Source organism: Atractosteus spatula, chromosome 15, assembly GCF_055471065.1.
Source record: "Atractosteus spatula isolate fAtrSpa1 chromosome 15, fAtrSpa1.hap1, whole genome shotgun sequence".
Classification (NCBI taxonomy): Eukaryota; Metazoa; Chordata; class Actinopteri; order Semionotiformes; family Lepisosteidae; genus Atractosteus; species Atractosteus spatula.
The window spans coordinates 11,670,249-11,689,669 of record NC_142720.1 but is presented as its reverse complement, the minus strand read 5'-3'; the positions used below and the strand labels follow the sequence as shown (position 1 = coordinate 11,689,669).

The 19,421-nt window shown below is 36.6% G+C and overlaps 1 protein-coding gene across 1 annotated transcript; it reads left to right on the top strand.

Annotated features, from left to right (window-relative positions):
- The first annotated feature begins 5,067 nt into the window (after positions 1 to 5,067).
- On the top strand, positions 5,068 to 15,908 carry plek (pleckstrin). Its single transcript, XM_088933961.1, has 9 exons — positions 5,068 to 5,203; positions 10,257 to 10,412; positions 10,918 to 11,099; positions 11,213 to 11,304; positions 12,251 to 12,435; positions 12,917 to 13,021; positions 14,033 to 14,116; positions 14,399 to 14,471; positions 15,476 to 15,908. The coding sequence occupies exons 1-9, from the start codon at positions 5,162 to 5,164 to the stop codon at positions 15,613 to 15,615; spliced, it is 1,059 nt and encodes a 352-aa protein (XP_088790087.1). The 5' UTR covers positions 5,068 to 5,161; the 3' UTR covers positions 15,616 to 15,908.
- Positions 15,909 to 19,421: the final 3,513 nt, after the last annotated feature.

Below are 19,421 nucleotides of genomic sequence, written 5' to 3'. Positions count from 1 at the left end.
TGTAAAATGTGTATGTCTACGTTTCTCTGTCCAGAGTGCTGAAACAAGAAAGAATTCAGTTTATCGGTGCCCTTATTTTAAAGGGTAAACCCAAATACTCACTCCCTCGCACACAGGTCTTAAAAATAAAGCACAGTCCGACTGCCAAGATACCTTCCCCTTTAGTTACGCGTGTATGGCTCTCAATTAGGCTATCATGTTTATGTACAGCCGTGAAATTAACGTTATGGCTTTCAACGTACTGTGCGACAGAAACGTGTTTGGGCTGATTTTACGTCAGATGCAGTACTTGCAGACACTAATTAATCAACGGATTATTTCTTTCAAACTAAATTTAAACAGCTCAGTTCCAGCTGTGTCTGAATGCAAGGTTACATTATATGCGTAGTTCTCGGAACAGTGCGGCGTTTTCGTAATGATAACAAGATAAATGGTATCTTTTAAGAGATTCGTCATCATGGTAGAACAGTACTATTTAAACTGAGTTCCCTTACTATTATTAGTAGCATTAGTAAGGAAACTGGAAATGTTGTCTTGCTAACAGCAGAGAGCGCTCCAAGCGTACTTTTGTCCCGAAAGCTTTTCCTGAAACAGACTGAACACACGCCTTCAAATTCAAGCAGATCATTATTGAAGTCTCCGGACACGCGTGCTCTCGTTAGGGGTGGGTACCACATGGCTCCAAAAAAATAAAATAAATGGGAGGGCTGAACAGCGGCCCTTTGCATTTGCAAGAAATGGGCTCGAAGAGGCCATCAGCCACACCTTTGATATCTGGGAATTGATGCGTGCGCGTCATTCATTTTCCCCTCAGCGGAGATCGGCAAGTACTGTATGGAAAAGTAAATTAAACATGTCTGGTGAGCAAGTCCTTGGAATCCAGATCCAGTGTCCTGGAGTCCAGGTCTCGGAACATGATACGAATCGTGTTTGGATAATTCCACAAACTAAACGTGGGTAGTTCTGCATTTTTCTTAAAATAGATGACATTTGTTTCCACTTCCCCATACTGAAAAGCCCAACAGGCGATTTGTATTCTGTTAGTAATGACTGAATCACAACAGTGCTCTCTGCATATGAAAAAAGCTTTTCCTTAGTAATGAGCCAGTCAGACACAGAGTACTTCAGAGTTCAGATCAATAAGTTATGATTAGCCTCCAGGAATGTTATCACAGTATTTCCCACATGTTTTGGAAGAACCACTTTATTATCTAAATACAGGCATTATTTTGAAAACAAAAAGGGTATGTAATGGTTTATCTCCCTCACTCAATTTCCTACCTTGTTTCACATACTGATTCTGATACCTGACCACTTAATACAAGTGAAAGTCTTTCAGTGGATGTGTGTGGATTTAACATTCACCATTATGGTACAGTATGTGTGTAGAATTTTATTAGCGCTGTGATAGTTTTTCCATGTCAGCCTTTTTCATGTGTGTTGTTTTGGCTTCTAGATTAGTCCATTTCTTCTTGTAGTCATTCTCAATGCAAGCTTTGTGTATGAGGGGTGAAGTGAATGGGTGGATGTTAGGGCCAGTTCCCCCAAAGGCAAGGTGTCTGAGCTACAGTACATACTTTAAAGGACTTAGCAGACAAACGACTAAAGGGGTGAAATATAGGTTAGATTAATCATGTATTTGATTATAGAGTTGATTCACTTTTCAGTAATAGAGAATTAACCTCTATGGAAATAGCAATGATGGAACTGTTAATCCTGAGTACCACACAGCCACAGGGTCTCCTAGCCTGAAGATGTGTTGAATAGTGGAACAAGAATGTGAGAAATATTACCATAATATAAAATATCAACAGATTTTGCCAAGTTTCTCCTTTAAGTACTGAGGTTCTTGGAGTTTGTGTTCATATTTTAGGTTAGTGTTCCCTACTCCTGGACTTGACATTCATCAGTGTTTTCTAATAATAATCCTTATACTCATATAGTGCTTTACTGGACACTTCAATCAAAGTACTTTACAGGTAATGGGAACTCCCCTCTGCCACCACCAATGTGTAGCCCCACCTGGATGATGTGAAAACAGCCAAAGTGTGCCTATATGCCCATATGCTTACCAGACATCAGCTATCAGTGGGGAGGAGAACAGAGTAATACAACTAGTTCAAAGATGGGGATTATTAGGAGGCCATGATTGGTAAAGGCCAGGAGAACATTTGGCCAGGACAGCTGGATAACACCCCTACTCTTTTCAAGAAATGCCCTGGGATTTTTAATGACCATGGAGAGTCAGGACCTTGGTTTAATGTCTCATCCAAAGTATGGCATGTTCTTACAGTTTAGTGTCCCTATCACTATACTGGGGCATTAGGACCCACACAATCCACAGTGTGAGTGCTTTCTACTGGTCCCACGAACACCTCTTCCAGCAGCAACTTGAGCTGTCCCATCAGGTCTCCCACCTAGGTGATGTACTGGCCAGACTCACACCTGCTTACCTTTCTGGTTCCTATTCCCACTTCAGCTCTTTGTGACTTCACTTAATTACATGTTGATTTAATTGATCAAAGTGGGTGCTTCATTTTCTTACTGTCGGACATTGTTGTTCCAAGCAAAACCTTCAGGGCTGTGTCACTACAGGGAAATGGGAGGATTGATGCTTCTGAGAAATATGGTTATGAAGTTTGCAGTTAACATTTATTTTCTATTGCTTCAATATTCAATGCACTTTCTTTCCAGCTTTTGCTTCCAGTCTTGTACATGCATTCCAGGGGAAGAATAAACTACACTGTGTTTTACGAAATTCGGAAAATACATATTTTTTACTTTTTGCTCATGTATTTGTTCCCAACTGTAACTCTACAAATGAAATAGCTCATAATAAAATGAGCATTAAATGTAATTATTATTCTCGTCTGTTAATTTCTTCTGGAGCCAATCAGTAAAGGTGCAGTATCGCAAACATGGCAACGTCAGCACAACCGAGCTACTGCACAAATCGATTTAGATGCAAGGTGTGACTTGTGAGCACACGCACGTATAATGTAAGACAAATGGCAGAGATCCTGCTCGTCTGCGTTAGGTCTCTTAGGCAAAACTGGAAAGATAAACAAGGAACTCCCTATAATGTGCACAATTACGACGTACTGCAGCTGTTCGGGTCCCATACTACTTGCACGTTTACACTACAGTTCTAGTTACTGTACGAATTATGTAGTGTTGCCTCTTCTGTTCTCGTGAAAGTAGAACCCACGCCTCTCACCAAAAACAACAACAACAACAACAAAGACACTTTGTCTTTTGCTGCACGGCTCAGCAAGGAAAATCAATGAGCTAATCTGCCCTTTTTACTAAAGGTGCGGTTACACTTTCCTTCCCCCATGATGCAATTCCCCGGCTCATGTCTCAACCAACCACAGCGTGATAGAACAGGCAGCGTGTGACATCAAACGCCAGAAGCCAGCGATTGTCTCGGTGGGGAAACTGCAGCTTGCGTTGTGTCTCAAATAGGCTGACAGAAGACAAACAAGTTCTAATCTCTATATGGGGACATCTCTATTTTCATCTCATTTCATTCATTTTCATTTGCAGGCACACTCGAACTAGTGCCACTTCCTTTTCCATGGTTGTTTTTTTCTGTTTTTATATGCTTTTTTTTGGTCTGCTTTTTGTATCACTTAACAATACTGTATAATATCATATTCCAGGTCTTGATTTGTAGGCGATTGTGGATTACAAGGTGGTGTGCAGGACAGCACTGCTCCTTCACAGCTCTTGTGTCTCTAAAGGCTAGGTTAACTGGTGTATCTGTTGAGTGTGTCCTGTGCGTCACATGGCACCTAAACAGGGGTGTGGCAGGATGCAAAGGTCTACAGTGTTTGCTCACACTCTCCATGTAAGAAAACAAAGCATTTTTACTGCTGGACAGGCACCGTGTATATTAAAACACTTATACCTGTATAACAATATACAGATGTACTGTAGATACACAATCCGCATGTAATACGGAGTATAGAGTATAGAGTACTTGTTATATGCATTTAGTCATTTGCCTCCAATGTTCTTGATTTTGAATTTTTAGTTCTTTCTAATTGCATCCAAATCTGCAGAATCATTTACCCTAGGAAGGCCCTGATGTAGTCTCTCAGATATCATACTTTTAAAAACAAGGACAACACACCAAGGATAGGACCATTCAGTATAAAATATCAAGGACTGTTTTCTTCACCATACAGCGCTTGTGTGACCTGATCACCCTACAGCTTGAGACCTTTAACTCAGTTTCTCTTTACACAATATATTTCTATAGATGTGTTAATTTCCTGCTTTAAACTACTGACCTGTGGACACATACTTTGAGGAGTGTGTTTAATTTAAAAAGTGAATATATTATTTTCTTCCATAAAGCATATGAGCTTTATGTTTCTTTTAAAGTGGACACACCTTTGTAACTTGATAACTCCACTACTGTAGTCACATATAATGTCTTTCTCATAAAGAGATGAGAGGGCTATTTCTTTATTTTAAACAATACCTTAACAGATTTGAGGAAAAGGCAGGATTTGGGATTTAGAGACAATTGGCAGTAGCTTCTGGTAAAGTGAAAAAGAATCTTAGGCTACTAACATTTTTATTCTTAAGAAATATCCACATTTTAGTTTGTGCAGATAAAATACCATAATACTGATTAATAAGGGAGTATGTGTTTGTGGGGTGGGGAGCATTTTGAAAACTGTATTCATTCAGTCACATTTTTCTGCATTTCAGGGCCAAGATACATTCCTGTGCTACTTTCTATTGCAGGCATATTTCAAATTAAGAAAACAAGGCCTTTGATGTGAGGAAAATAGAAAATAAGTGAACATCTCAGACACTCGGTGCAAGATGTTCTTATGCATAATTAGATATTTTATCTGCAATTAAACGTTTCATCTGTGATGCCATGGTAATGAGTTATGGGGGTGGAACGTTCTGAATACCATCTGTTGTGAAAAAAAAACTCCCGAAGTGTAAGGACTGACCACAGAACAGCCCTCTGAGCTGAGAGATGAGAGAGGAAATGATATAAGCTCTGTTCCCACGTGATTGACAGTTTAAGGAACCGTTCTGAAATTGAAGTAAGACATTGAGTTTGCTAGTGGGGAGTAAACCAGCTACAAAGAGTGCTCAAATTAAGAACACAAACAGACAGTGAACATTTGGGAAGATGGAGCCAAAACAGATCAGAGAGGGCTACTTAGTTAAAAAGGTAAGATGGGACTCAAATACCATTTCCTTCTGTTACACTATTTAAATTGAACATGAACAGGAACTGTCTAGCCTTTCCTGGAAAATTAACAAGATTTATAAAGAGCTGTGCAATTAAATATTAAACTGCAACAAAATGACAAAAATCTTACTGATAATTCTGTTGACAGGTTTGGGTAGCATTTATTGCCAAATAGGATATCGAGCAAGACTTGACTATTGCAGAAATTGTGCATAAATTAGAGATAATCTTTGTTTAATTATTTAAGATACAGCTATCACTTGCTTCTACTAAATGGCATTGTAGTTAATCATTTCAGTTTACTATTGCATTTTACCTTTATTGACCAGAAATATATCAAATTAGAATGAAGGTTGCCAGATAGTACTGAAAGATTTTATTTGCTGTCTAAAATCTTCTGCAACAACCGTAATAGTTTGAAAGTATAGGTGTTGTTCAGAACTCTCTTTTACATGTATAGGATGTACAGGAAACTGTTTAACTTGTCTAAATACAAACCTACACAATTGAAAACTGTGTGAGTTTAAGATTAGGAGCTTTATTTCTTTTTGATCATCATGGAAACAAAATATTGTTTATGGTAATTAGTTATTTACCTCCATGGAAGGGACCCGGCATTGGCACAGGTTTTCATATTTCCTTCTTTATTCATTTGCAAGTTCAATGATGCCGTCCACTGTGTGTTCACCACAGTTGTGACCGTGACGAACGCTCTGTGCTGCAGGTTCCTGTTATGTAGACTGCAATGCTCGTACATTTGCGAGAGTGAAGGTGAAAAATAAGTTCTGACATTTCAAACAGGAAGCTTAAAAGAGTTGAAAAGACAACTGAGATAGAAAACACATTTTTATAAATAACCCACAGAGCTGAACCAAATGAAAAAATACACTAGGTTTATACAGATGTAAGAGGTGTAAAAGAATTTAAAGATATGCAATTCTCCATTGCTTCGCTCTATGTTTTGACAATGTGCAGAATACTCATGTTTTAAGAAACTAATCATGTTGTTGCAGGACTCTGAAATATACAAGTTTTTAAATACATTAAGTATGAGGTATATTACTAATAAATGCACTTATGAGCTTTAATGAGACCCTAGATTTTCAGCGGGCACGTATACATTTCTAGATACAGTAGATGTAGAAATCTTTGGTATTGGTATTATATCTGGGCAGAGCCAGGCGTGTAACAGGAGCAACACAGTGTGACCTTTAAGCAGCTTTTAGTCATGGAAACTTAAAAAAAAACAGCTTAAGAAATACACAGTTTATTCCTATTTTGGCATAGGAAGAGCTGTGTCACATCAAAACTGGAAATAGCAAGCCCAGTGATCCTTCATCATCATGAAACGGAAACTGACAAACCATGCAGTAATATATGAACATATTTTATTAGAAATCTTGAATATATATCATTTTTATACTGTTAAAAGACAATGAACAGAACAAATTTTGTGGTTGCTATTCAATACTTTGATTTTCTGTGGGCTTTTAATCATCATACAGTATCTGTGGATATCAAAAACACTTTTATAATTTGTCTGGATCATCACATTAAGTCTTCAGTTTTAAGAAGCTGTATGTGATTGTGCATTATAGAACTCATCAAGATGAAATGAGATACTTCTTACTTAAACTCGTGAATATTACATCCTGCATGTACCACTTTACTTATTATTAAAAAAGGTTGACACATTAGGACCAGTCATTCAGTGACTTGCATATTCTGGGGATTTGAATGCTGATGGTGTTGGATATGACACTCTGATACACTGTATTTTGAAAATGTATTTAAAAGACTTTCTTTATTTTGAAAAAAAGCTAATGGTTGGGTGTTAATTTAGCCAACAGCGCATAATTATTACATTGCATTTAAATGAGATGAACAAAAACCGTCTCAGAGCACTAACTTGGTATGCTCCGTACAACTTCCCCCTCTAACCGACCAAAGTCAGGCCTGTCACTAATGCAACCAGATCTTCATTACAGCAGTGTTGCAAAACTCAGAGGTAGGCTCAATGTCTCTAACACTTAGGGACTAAGTGGAAAAATGTGAGAGTGTTTGAGTCTCTCCCAGAACCAGATATACAGTAGCATCTATAACACAGCTTCTTACTTTATAAATCCCTCTACCATTCCCAGATACACTTACTGCAGATCTCTTTGCCAGTCGTTCACTGCTTCACTGTCCTCCCTTCACCCCATCGCCTCCTCTGCCTCCTCCACACGGCACACTTGGTCAAACAGATCAAGGCACAATCTGTGTCTCTACTGACTTACTTAACCCTAGGATCCGAAGCTCTTGAACATTTTAAATTATTTTAAATCAGTATGGGCATTAGGTGATGCAGGTGATTCATAAATACATGTGTACTGTATATGTTCCAATGAGTGTATATGTTAAATGTTTATTGTTAATCAGCTTCTTCTTATCAGTTTAACTGGAGGATATGGTACTGGGATACCAGCCTTTGGCACTGGGACCTTTTCAGCCAAGATGTGAGCATTTAATTCCATTGAGCTTTAAATCATACATTAGCATACATAAGGCTTATTGGTAACTGTTTTTTTTGTAAAATTGAGTCGTTAACTGAAAGTGGTTTAAAGTCTATAAACAGGTTTATCAGTGTGTGGTCTGCTGTTGATATGCTTAAAAAAGTTGTGTTCCTTAAAAAAGTTCACTTTCTGTGCTCTGCTACGTGAATAACTCCAGTTCTTTTTTAGATTACATACTTGCATATTTGCACTTTCACTTTGGTAAACTCTGAGGCTATTTTAACTTTTTTTCATGTGCATGTTTATTTTCTTGCTGATTTTCCACTAAGAGTGTCAGGATTCTGAGTCATTTTCACCACTGTGTTACGCCACGTAATTCTAAAAACAGAAGTGCTTTAACTGTTTTTAGGGTTCCAAGTGGTGGAAGTCTAAAGGTACTTGTAAGGATATTGAACTACTATGGCATCTGTAGTTTGGAGAAGCTTTGTATAATAGTGAAAAGACAAATGACAAAATAAAGTGTAGTTCAGTTTGAAGTTGAGTTACAGGGTACAAGGTTAAAAAGTACCAAAGTACCAGTCCCAAAGTAGCAGGATTGGCAAGGCCTGTAAGGATTTTCTTTTATACTCACCTTTGAAGCTGGCATCCAGCCTCAAAAAAGAGGGCAGCCTGACCTGGATATTCAAAAATGCTTTAAAAACCTTTCTAAGAATGGCTGCACCAACTGAATTGAAACTTACTTCAGCAACACACTTTGTAAAGCTTTGTAAAATTTGTACCTGAAAAGTTGTTCCAATAATTTGTTACTTGTGCAATGGGTCATAAAAGATTTTAAGAAACGTGGAATTTATACAGACTACTTCTATTTGACCAATAAAGGCATGTATTTCTAATGAAAGGAGACCAGCAGCATTCGGTCAATTTCAATTGAATTTGATCACAAATATGTTATTTTCTCTTTTCAGAAGAACAATTTATCATGTACTGATCAGAAGCTTTATCTTTTAAATAGTGTTTGGTAGGGTAGGACATTTTATTCTTATACTGTACATCCATTTACTGTGTTTGTAAACTTTTAAACTGTAAACTAAGTTCTAAGCTGTTAATCTTAAAGGTATGTTTCTCTTTAAATCACAATTGACTCATTTTGAAAAGTTAAGGAACTGTGCGTGTTCTGTTTGTGTTGTGCATATCCTTATGTTCCTTTTAGCACTTTGTAGTCTTATTATTTAAAATCTCTGTACTTTCTTGAAAAAAACAAAACAATATATGACCAATATATTTTCAAATGCGGCATATATTTATAATTGTTCCAAAGTATGAAGCATGATTATGGAAGTTGTATATTATACTCCAAGGGTGTGGTGAAGACACCCTCTGTGAGCAAGCCACTAAATTTGCACAGTTTTGCTCTGTCACTGGTATCACAAAATACCACTGGGTACTTCAATGAGTTTAGTAAGCATAGGTGTTTTAAATTAAAAACCTTTCTCACAAAACATAAGATGCAAATGAGAGCTCTGGATTTGTTCTATTTAGAGTGAGCAGAAAAAGCTGTCTTTATGCTGTCTGATTTTGGTCTTGGGGAACAGTTATATTATGTGGAGAAAAGCCTATGAAAACTCAAGAGAATCTTTGAGGAAGAGAAATTGAACATTTTTCCTTCAAGCTAATGCTAAAGTTGGTAAATGGATTGGTTACCAAACATTTTAAACCAAACTATTTTTAATTAAGACTTTAAATTCTGTGTTGCTTTGCCCTTGTAAATAAAGGTACCTCAATAACTGACAACCATTCCTAAGATTATTGCATAGTGGCCTACATTGCTGGCTAGCTGCACTAGGAGTAGGAGTCCTGATCTGTCAGGAATCCTGGAATAACAGGCAGCAAAAACAATGAACATGGAAAATTAAACATGCTTTTGCTTTTGCAGTTGCATCTGCTTGTATTTTTCTGAAATATCAGTATTTTAAATATATGGAAACAAAGTGGAGAGGAGTCTATAAAGCATAGTGAATCTTAACGCTAGGCACAGAGGGTTGCATTCTTCAATGTTTTTATATGTCTCAAATCAAAAGACTCTTTTTATATGTCTCTTTAAGTTAGCAAAGAGATGGGAAAATCTATTAAACAACTTCATTAAGAGCCATGCTAGAATGATGGCTAAGGTCCTACAGATTTTCTGGAACTGAGTTCGACAAACCATTTTCTTTTTTTAAATAATGAAGGGTTTGGGTCTTGGGTTTACTGCTCCACTGTAGTGGTGTGCAACCTGAAGGATCAGGGTTTTAGAAGAGCCTGGGAGAATGAACGGTCTAAAAAAAAACATGAAGGGCACAAAAAAGATTTCATGTGAGAGAGGTTTGTAGAACTGTTTACTTTTTGTAAATTCCTAATGTAAGGATGCCTTTGGTTTTGCAGTTTCTTGTTAGTTCTGTTGTTGGTGTGTGAACTGTAGCCCTAGAGACTGCATTAAGGCCACAAAGGCAGCATGTCTTTGGTGGTCAGCTACTGATCTGGTGGTGTGTTCCCCACAGGGCACAGTGTTTAACTCCTGGAAAGTCGTGTGGGTGGTGCTGTCAGACGATGGGATTGAATTCTACAAGAAGAAATCAGACAGCAGCCCCAAAGGCATGATCCCCCTCAAGGGAGCCTCTCTCATCAACCCCTGCCAAGATTTTGGGAAAAGAATGGTAAAAAAAAAGTCATATCCTTTTATCTACCTTTGTGACTGCAACTGAAGTGATAGTCTGCTCAAATTGCAGCCATTGTGTTTAAAAATAGCAGTTAATCCTGCTATAGTGTTATTATTACAAAAAGTAGCATTTGTGTTTTATGGATGTGTAGAGAGGAATGAATGATGTTAAATATGAGAATCTACTGATAATGAGCTGATGAGATTTGATGGTCTGCTCATGTATGGTCTGCTTTGAGTTGTACTGCTTGTAGTGTTGAAGATTCTGTTTGATGTGAGCTAAATATTTCAAAACGCCAAGTAAGCTTTCTTTTCATTCCAATAAAGCTCTATAGACAAATGTAAAAGGAGGTATAGTAGGGTTCGATAGTGGAACACACAAACAAATCTACAACCTACATGAATATAAAGTAATAAACACCACTTTTGTTAAAATAACTGAAAATAAAGAGAAAAAAGAAAACATTAAATGTACTGTATGTCTACTACATTTTTATTTGCAGCTTGTCTTTAAACTTAGTACACCAAAAAAACAGGACCACTATTTCCAAGCCACCCACCTGGAGGAAAAAGAAGCTTGGGTTAAAGACATCAAAAGAGCCATCACGTGTCTTGAAGGAGGAAAGAAATTTGCAAGAAAATCAACAAGGAAGTCCATCCGGCTGCCAGAAACAGTCAATTTGGGGTAATGCAGTTTAACCTGCAATCTTTAAAATCACACATTAACAAGGAATCATGTTCCAGTGAGGGTGATGTCTGTCCTGTATTCTCAGATGACATGTGCCCTCTTTCTTTCAGAGAATTGTATGTTTTAATGAAAGACCAAGAGTCAGGAGTGAAGGAGCTGAAACTTGAGAAGGAGAAAAGAGTTTTCAATCATTGTTTCACAGGTAGTACATTCTTGCACATCCTTGTTGCTGGTGACAACAGAGTTTAAAAGAGAGATTTTTTCCCCTCTGTCTGATTTTCAATTGGTAGCTGTCAATAAAACTGGAGATGTAAATTATTCTTATTGCATACTGCCAGGGATGTTAGAATAGTGTGTTAGTCTGACCAAAGGCAGTCTGACCAAAATGACAAAAGGAAACCACACAGACATTAAATATAACATGGTGTGTGAATAGTGTGAGCTGAGAGGATTGAAGTTCACTTTTCAAAATTGCAAAGCTCAGTAAAAAGTGCAATACCACATTTTGAATTTTTATAAAATAGTAATCTTTTACAGTATAAACCATCCTTTGGAAATTTTGACAAATGTTATTTTCTCAGCAGGGACCAAAACTAGCTGTAAAATCGAGCATTAGTGTGTTTCTTCCTGATGGGTTTAACTTTATCCAGAGTGAATTATAAATTATACAAACATAACAGGAACATAACAGAGTGAAACATAAATTACAGAAGTATAGTAAGTTACATTGCAAAAAAAAAGCAAATCTCAGCACTTCACATAGTGCTGTCTAGGAGACGGTGTGATATAAATGTTCGTTTAGGGTGGTGTGGCACAAAATACTATTGTATGTATGGTTAAATGGGATAGCAGCAATGCAGAGCAGTAGAAGCGGGAACAGTAGCTGGCTGGACATATGAGAGCTGTATGGATAAGTGGTCTTTGAGTAGGTGCTGGAAGGCATTAAGAGATATGGGAGCTCGGAAGCTTGTGTGCAGGTAGATTAACCACAGGGCATCACATATGATGAGAGGGCTGGGGTTTGACGTGTCTCAGAAACCTACAGGCACATTGTCAATATGCCCTCAAGAAAAAAAAATCACTTGGAGTACTCCTGGTTTGGTCTGAAACCAATGCCCTTATTTGCACACCTCGTCTGTTTCTGTCAGGCAGTACTGTAATTGACTGGTTGGTGTCCAACAACAAAGCAAGGAATCGCCAGGAGGGCGTAATGCTGGCCACCGCCCTGCTCAATGAGGGTTACCTGCAGCCTGCAGGAGAGCTGTCCAAGATGGCAGCAGAGGGAGTCGTGGAGTGCACCCTCCTCGATCAGCCTGATGCCCTTTACTACTTTGTAAGTACTGATGTCCACACAATTCTGTCTTTGCAGTTTAGCCTGTCCACGCTTGTCTGACATATTGTCTTGGAAGAGGCTTTTAGACTTCTGTTACACACCTGAAGGCACATGGGATGAAAAAGACATCTTCATTGAGTATTTTTATAATGTTTTAATTTTGTTTTATTAAAACCCTTGGGTTTTGTCTTGGGCAAGTAAAATTTGTGATGAAGGCACCTGGTTCTGTAACTGTAATTTCCTGTTATTTTTTCTCCTATTAGAAAAATAATACAGTTTTTTTTATATATACTTGGATTAAGTTTTCAGTTTTCCTCAGATGTAGTGCTCTTACCTAGTATAGTTTTGTAAACCATTTATAAGATTAAAATACTAACGGAAATGTTTAACAAGAAGTAAGTTATATGTACCCATTCCTTTTGTCAATTGCTGTATCACCTACATATATATTCTTTGGTTTTAACATAAATATTTTTTGTAGGCTGACAGTGGCTTTTTCTGTGAGGGCTACTCAAGTGATGAAGATGTGGTTTTGAAAGAAGAGTTCAGAGGCACAGTCATTAAGCAGGGGTGTTTGTTGAAACAGGTTAGAAATACCACCTATACAGTTTTAGTAACATTGAACCAGTCAAGTAAAGTACTGTGTCTTAAAAGACAAAGGTAATGAGTTTCAAAGTGGCAAAATGTCTTGTGGCAAAGAAGTGTCAGTATAAATGGAGAACTAAAATGCCTTTCTATGTATTAGGAAAAACAAAATATGGTTGACCACCTGTCTGTCTATCTGAATTATCAGACAAATTCTTTTTACAAACTTACAGGGTGTTAAAGTGAAAAAAAATATTTTAAAAGGAAACATTTTTTATTTGGAAGTAACATTTCTTTTTAAAACCACTCAGTTCTTTTAAGATGATTTTCACATTTAGCATTGTTTATCTTAGTATCGTCAATAATTAGTCTTCTGTGTGTTTGATTGATCGGGAATCGTCAGCTGGCTCACAGCTGGACATGAATCGAGGGAAAAGAATACTTCTAGAGTATTTGCAATGCTTTTCTCTTCTTTTAATAGCAATTAATAAAAGAAAGTAACTCACACTTGTTTCTGCATGAGTGAATGTGAAACCACATATCTTTGTAACAGGCAGGCTGAGCTGTGTTTAATAACATCTGCAGATACAGTACTGCACAACTTTGATGTGCTTCTGTATTTTTTAGATTTAATTCCTCATTTCTGTCTATAAAATTCATTGCTTAGATAAGGAAGTATTTTTAATGCCCTAAAAATCTAGAACTTTAGTATTCACATTATTAAATGAACTTCTCAAAATCTTTTAGGGGGAATTCTGACTTAGAGGCATTCAGTTATAATATACAGATGGTGGCTTCGCACCCTTGTCTACTCAGCCAAGCACAGACACCCGATGTCTGACCTTGCGGTCCCTCTCGTACTGAGCAGGAGTACTATTGCACCAACACATCACCTCACAGCGCATGACTGATGTTTCTGTCGCCATATTGCATAGCTTTCAGCGACACAGAAAACATGTTCCACCTGTATAAAATATGTAATTTGGATATTTTGTAAAATCTTATTCTGCAGGGTCATAGGAGGAAAAACTGGAAAGTACGAAAATTTATTCTCCGAGATGATCCTGCTTACATTCATTACTATGACCCTACCAAGGTAAGCGTTAAGGCTTTCTTTTCTGACATTGGTAAGAACCTACAGTATGTTTGTAGGTTTTTATATATAAATTAATATATTGCAAGGTACAGCATTGCCTTGCTTTCTCTGCTTCTGGGACAAGTCCTGGATTACCATGACCAGGACACCAGGAATGAGCATTTTTCAGATAATGGATGGATGGCTATTACAACAAATGTTTTTGTTATCCCTTTCCCCAGTATAAATGCAGTAGCAACACTGGTAGCTTGGCTGGTAATCTCTCACCTCCTTCCTTCCTAGGGTGAAGAAGAGCCTCTGGGTTCGATTCACTTGCGTGGCTCTGTGGTGACTGCAGTGGAATATGTGCCAGATGGTAAGATGATGACATCTCTCACAGATTAATAAATTAGCACCATTTTTGCTGAAATAAAATTTAACCGAATAATCCACGGTGCAGCAACTTTTAAGTGAAATTTGGTTTAATGTGTTAGAAAAAGTAGAAGGTTCTAAAAATATATATAAAAAGGTGAAAGGGTCTTTCCTCAGTACCTGCTGCCATCTTTCTTGGCCATAATTATCTATGTGCTGGACAGAATGTGCTTGTAAGGAGATGCTGAAATGTCTGATAAGGACATTTAGTTTTGTGTTCAAGGCAGTGAATGAGCAAGGAATCCAGATGGTAGGATTGGCAAGCATTTCAGTACAGAGAGGTCAGGATCTTTGACACGTTACATAGTATGTGCCAAGTAACTGTAGTTCAACAAATCTGCTTAAGACTAAGACTTGTTGAAATACCCTGAGAACTTCACCTTTTATCAGGCTTTAATACAGTAAGATGTGTACTACAAAATCCATCAGTGTCCATTGTGCTATTGTGAATAAGCAAAGAGTTGTTCAAAAAAACCACTGAGGGAAAAAGTTTGCCTCTTAATTTAGAAATTATTGCCCTTTTGGTAACATGAAAATGATTGTTCAGTCTTCTTAGAAATCAAGAACTGATGGCCAAGCTTTCTGGTTTTGCACCTCGAGGAACAAAGGTAGCAAAATTCCTCCTTTTATGAACAATCAATGAAACATGTCCCTTGCCTATCGGTGGTTTGAGAAATTATTCCTCACCTGCAACCGGACACAGATTTAGTTATTAACATGTTTGCCATACTGCTAGGCTGAAAAGGGTTTGCCATTAAAGAGGGATCTATCTTTGGCCAAAAAGCACTTGATTGCGAACAGCTGCCCAGATTACAGTGGTGAGGTCACCCGAGTCTTACTGAGACATGTAAACTAGAAAATCTAGTTTGAAGCCTAGCCTAAATTTAAATGACTGTATGCATGGGCGTACATTTTTAGATTTCACTTGAGTTCTTTTTTTCTCTTCAGCTAAGAAGTACGATGTAGATGGAAATCTCTTCGAAATCATCACATCAGATGAAACTCACTATTTCCTACAAGCAGCTACACCTGAAGAGAGGAAGGACTGGATCCAGGCCATTCAGACAGTATCAAAAACTGGAAAATAGTGGGAAAGGAAGAACGGGACACAACCTGGAAACTGCAAAAGGAAACTGGCTTTGAACTGCTTCCTCCTTTATTTCAGTCTTGAAACCAGTTAGGTAGCAAAATATTTATATTAGAAAACTGCCCTAGTCTAACATCATGCACTGCTATAAAATATTTTCTGAAATACACAATAATCAAAACTAAGTATTTAAATTTCCATTATGATATCATTTACACTCATTTATATGTAAAGTAAATTTTGTTTTTACCTGTACACAGACTTATTTTGAAAAAAATAAAGAGTTAAACTGAATACAGTATTTTCATTTTAGACAACACCAGACATGCCATAAACATAAATGTTATTGTGCCATCAGAATGGTTTGGCTCACGTTACTCAACTACTAGATTTTCTTGTGTACTATATAAACAGTAACAGACTTAACGATAACGGAAGAAAAAATATTTTGTACATAATTCAGAGGTCAAAGCTTCTGAAGTGTGGCCTCTGACCCCTATTTATGTAAATTGTCAAGAGGAAAATCTATTCAATTTAAAATTAGACATGACAATATGTCTTCATGTCTCAGAGCAGGTTGTATAAAAATATAGACATACAAGTAAGTAATTAGTGTTGTGGCATCTTTATAATGTGTTTGTATGGGAGGATGTGTTGTTGGGTATTCTTTAACTGATCAAAAGATGAAATCTGCAATATGTTATAATATTGGATAAATCACCCACCTAATCCAGATGTCCAGGTTTTGATTTTGTATTATATTAGCACATTAAAGACCTCCCTGACTTTTCTATTAACAGTTTATTGCAACTTTTGGGAATTTGTAGTATTATGAATATTGCAGCACAGAAGTGATGTATGCAATCATGAGTTGTTGGAGTTGTTAGTGAATACTGAAAAACTTTTGACCGATTTCACTTTGCTGTTGTGTTGGTTACATGTTGCCAAGCTTCACTGTTCAGGGCTTAAATTCAAGAGTTTGGGGGTTCCTTCAGTGTGTAGTCTATAAATACATCCTTTGTTTGTGTGGGTGTCCTCCCACCTCCAAAAGGCAAACTGGTTAGGTTGAACTACTCTAAATTATTGCTTTCTGGTGGTGTGTTTCAAGGGGAATTCATAGATGGTGATCTGTTCCCACTATAACTAGTAATGCCTATGTGATTATGGCATTATATTGCCTCTCTTTAATTGCAATACTTCAAAACTCCACAATAAAGAAAGGCCATTTAATACCATAGTCCCATAGCCTGTTAATGTAATAATCAATCTCACTTTTAACAAAAGTATAAAAGTATTTCATCTCAACTATCAGCCGTAGTTGTATTTAAAATATATTGTGCCCACAAGACAAACTAAAAATCAAGGGTTTTAGTTTGGATTGAAAATGATTAGTTCCCTATTCCCACAGTCTTTCAGTATACTTTCTCTGCCTAATCTGAAGATTGTGTTGGGAAATGCTGAGTTTTACTGACATTCAAAGACATTATAATAATTCTGCGAACACAAAAAAACTCTTCCTCTTTTTTTCAGATATTTATATTGCAGAATGAAACTAACGTTTTTTTTTTGGAAAAGAAAACTGTTTTTAAAAGCTTGTTTTAGGACTTTTGCAGTTTTGTCTTTTGACATTTAAGACAATCTATTGAAATACTACACACAGATCTAAGCAGACAATATATCTCTAACTATAGTAGCAGGAAAAAATAGATGTACTGTATTATCAGAGTTTGCAATACCCAGTAAGCTTGTCTTACTAACAAAGAGTGATTCCCTATTCTTTCTGATTATTAAAATAACATAAAATATGTTTATGCTTTCACATTGCACCTCTTTACCCTATTATAAGTACAAAAGAAATAAAATAAGATACATGGGATTCAGAGGAACTGAAAACTTGGGCGTGTACATAACCTCAATACACCCATTACCAGTACATATTTAAAGCCCAGCTGGGTTAGTGTTGCACAAAGCAACATGAAAATGAGAAGAAAAAACAACACTAAAAACATACTCTATTTGAATTGTGTAGATTACCACTGATTTGGTATATAATTATAGATACATAGATACATCTATGCTAGATTAAAGTTAAAAATGAAAATGGTTCCTTACCAGACTAGTAAATTACTCAATCTAATTACCAAGTTTGAAGGTTTTGTATATGCATCCTTTCTGATTGTTGATTCACACTGCTCTAAGTAATATTAAATAATAAGGTATTAAAATAACATGCAGTGCAAGAAAATTAAATTAAAAGGCCTACCCAAGAAACACACACAAAGACTGCAAATAATGCTGGGATCACACAGGCAATGGAAACTACTGATGTAAAAGAACACAACTGTCTTTGTTATAATTTAGATGCTTTTACATGTTGTGTTTGCTAACACACAATTGAACATATTTAATGTTGAACAACTGCTTTTTGTACTGTGTGTGATCCAATGCTTACACATCAAATGTCTATATCTCCACTGAGCTCTGAAGAGCTGTAGACACCTTCATATTGATATAACTAAAACAAAGGAAAACCAAAAACAATGCAACATACAATATTTACAAATAAACCTCTGGAAAAACAATAGAAAAGTACATTAAACTGTTAACTGTTTTTAATAATGGCTATAACATGGCATTACTGTATATCATAGTAGGAGCCCATTCAGTTGTATTCAATATTTTTAATTCAGACCCAGGAAACTTTTCAGAGAAATCTATTTGATGCAGCAGGTTCCTGTTACTGAACTAACACAACTCATCTTGCCTCTTAGTGAAAGGTTGTCATTTTAAGTTTGTGATAATCTCTCAGGACTATTTTTAAACAATGCACATATGCAGTAAAAGGCAGGCATTTTATCTAAGACAGGCAGCCAATTAACCATGTTAGCAGCGGATATTGTGGGCAGTGCAGTTCTGACAGAATGTGTCATTCTGCTTGTATCCATCCTTTATCATAAGGCATAAGTAATTTTAAACTGCTGCCGTGGTTGACTAATTTCAGAAAGTTACTAATTCACACAATAGCACTAAATAATAATTATAATAAATATAATTATAATATACATAGCACTAAAAAAACGTATATACACATCCAAGCTAAAAATGCGTTTGTCCTTTTTAAAATCTCTCTTTTCCCACACAATGTAATATAAATGGCTCATTGCTAAAACAGTTTCCATGCCCATACATAGATAAAACATACCATATACTCTTTACATAGGTTTTGGTGCAAAATGCATGTAAAATGTTTTATGGTGGATTAAAGTATGGCAATTCTAGCAATTGTATACTTTTTTTCTGGTTATTTAGTAAATGTCTGGGAGTTTTTTTTCTTTTCAGCACATTTCTGTCTGTCAGGATAAATCATGGTCTGTTACAGCATGGCCTGCTGAAACATTTGACCAAGAATATGTAGCACATAAATAATACAAGATGTATGGTGATTTACTACTTACGATCATCAGATAAAAGTACAACACTGTCTCACTAAATCTTTTAAAGGACTAAAAATCTAACACTAAAGAATTCTCATACTGTACATATAATATACTGCTTTATACAGTAAGTACTGGTGTTAGGTCTCAAACTGTCCACAATAGTACACTCAGTACACTAACAAATATAGCACCTTAATCAATACATTTGTTCTAAAACGATAACTGAAAAACTTGTTTACTTTCACAATGCGTTTTCTAATCTTTATAGAAATGTTTCATTAGTTTTGTAGCCTCTAATGCTGTGTGCTTTTGTGCTGTCTCCCCCTGCTGATAGCTTTAAGTGTTGCAAACAACAGATATTGTATATTGT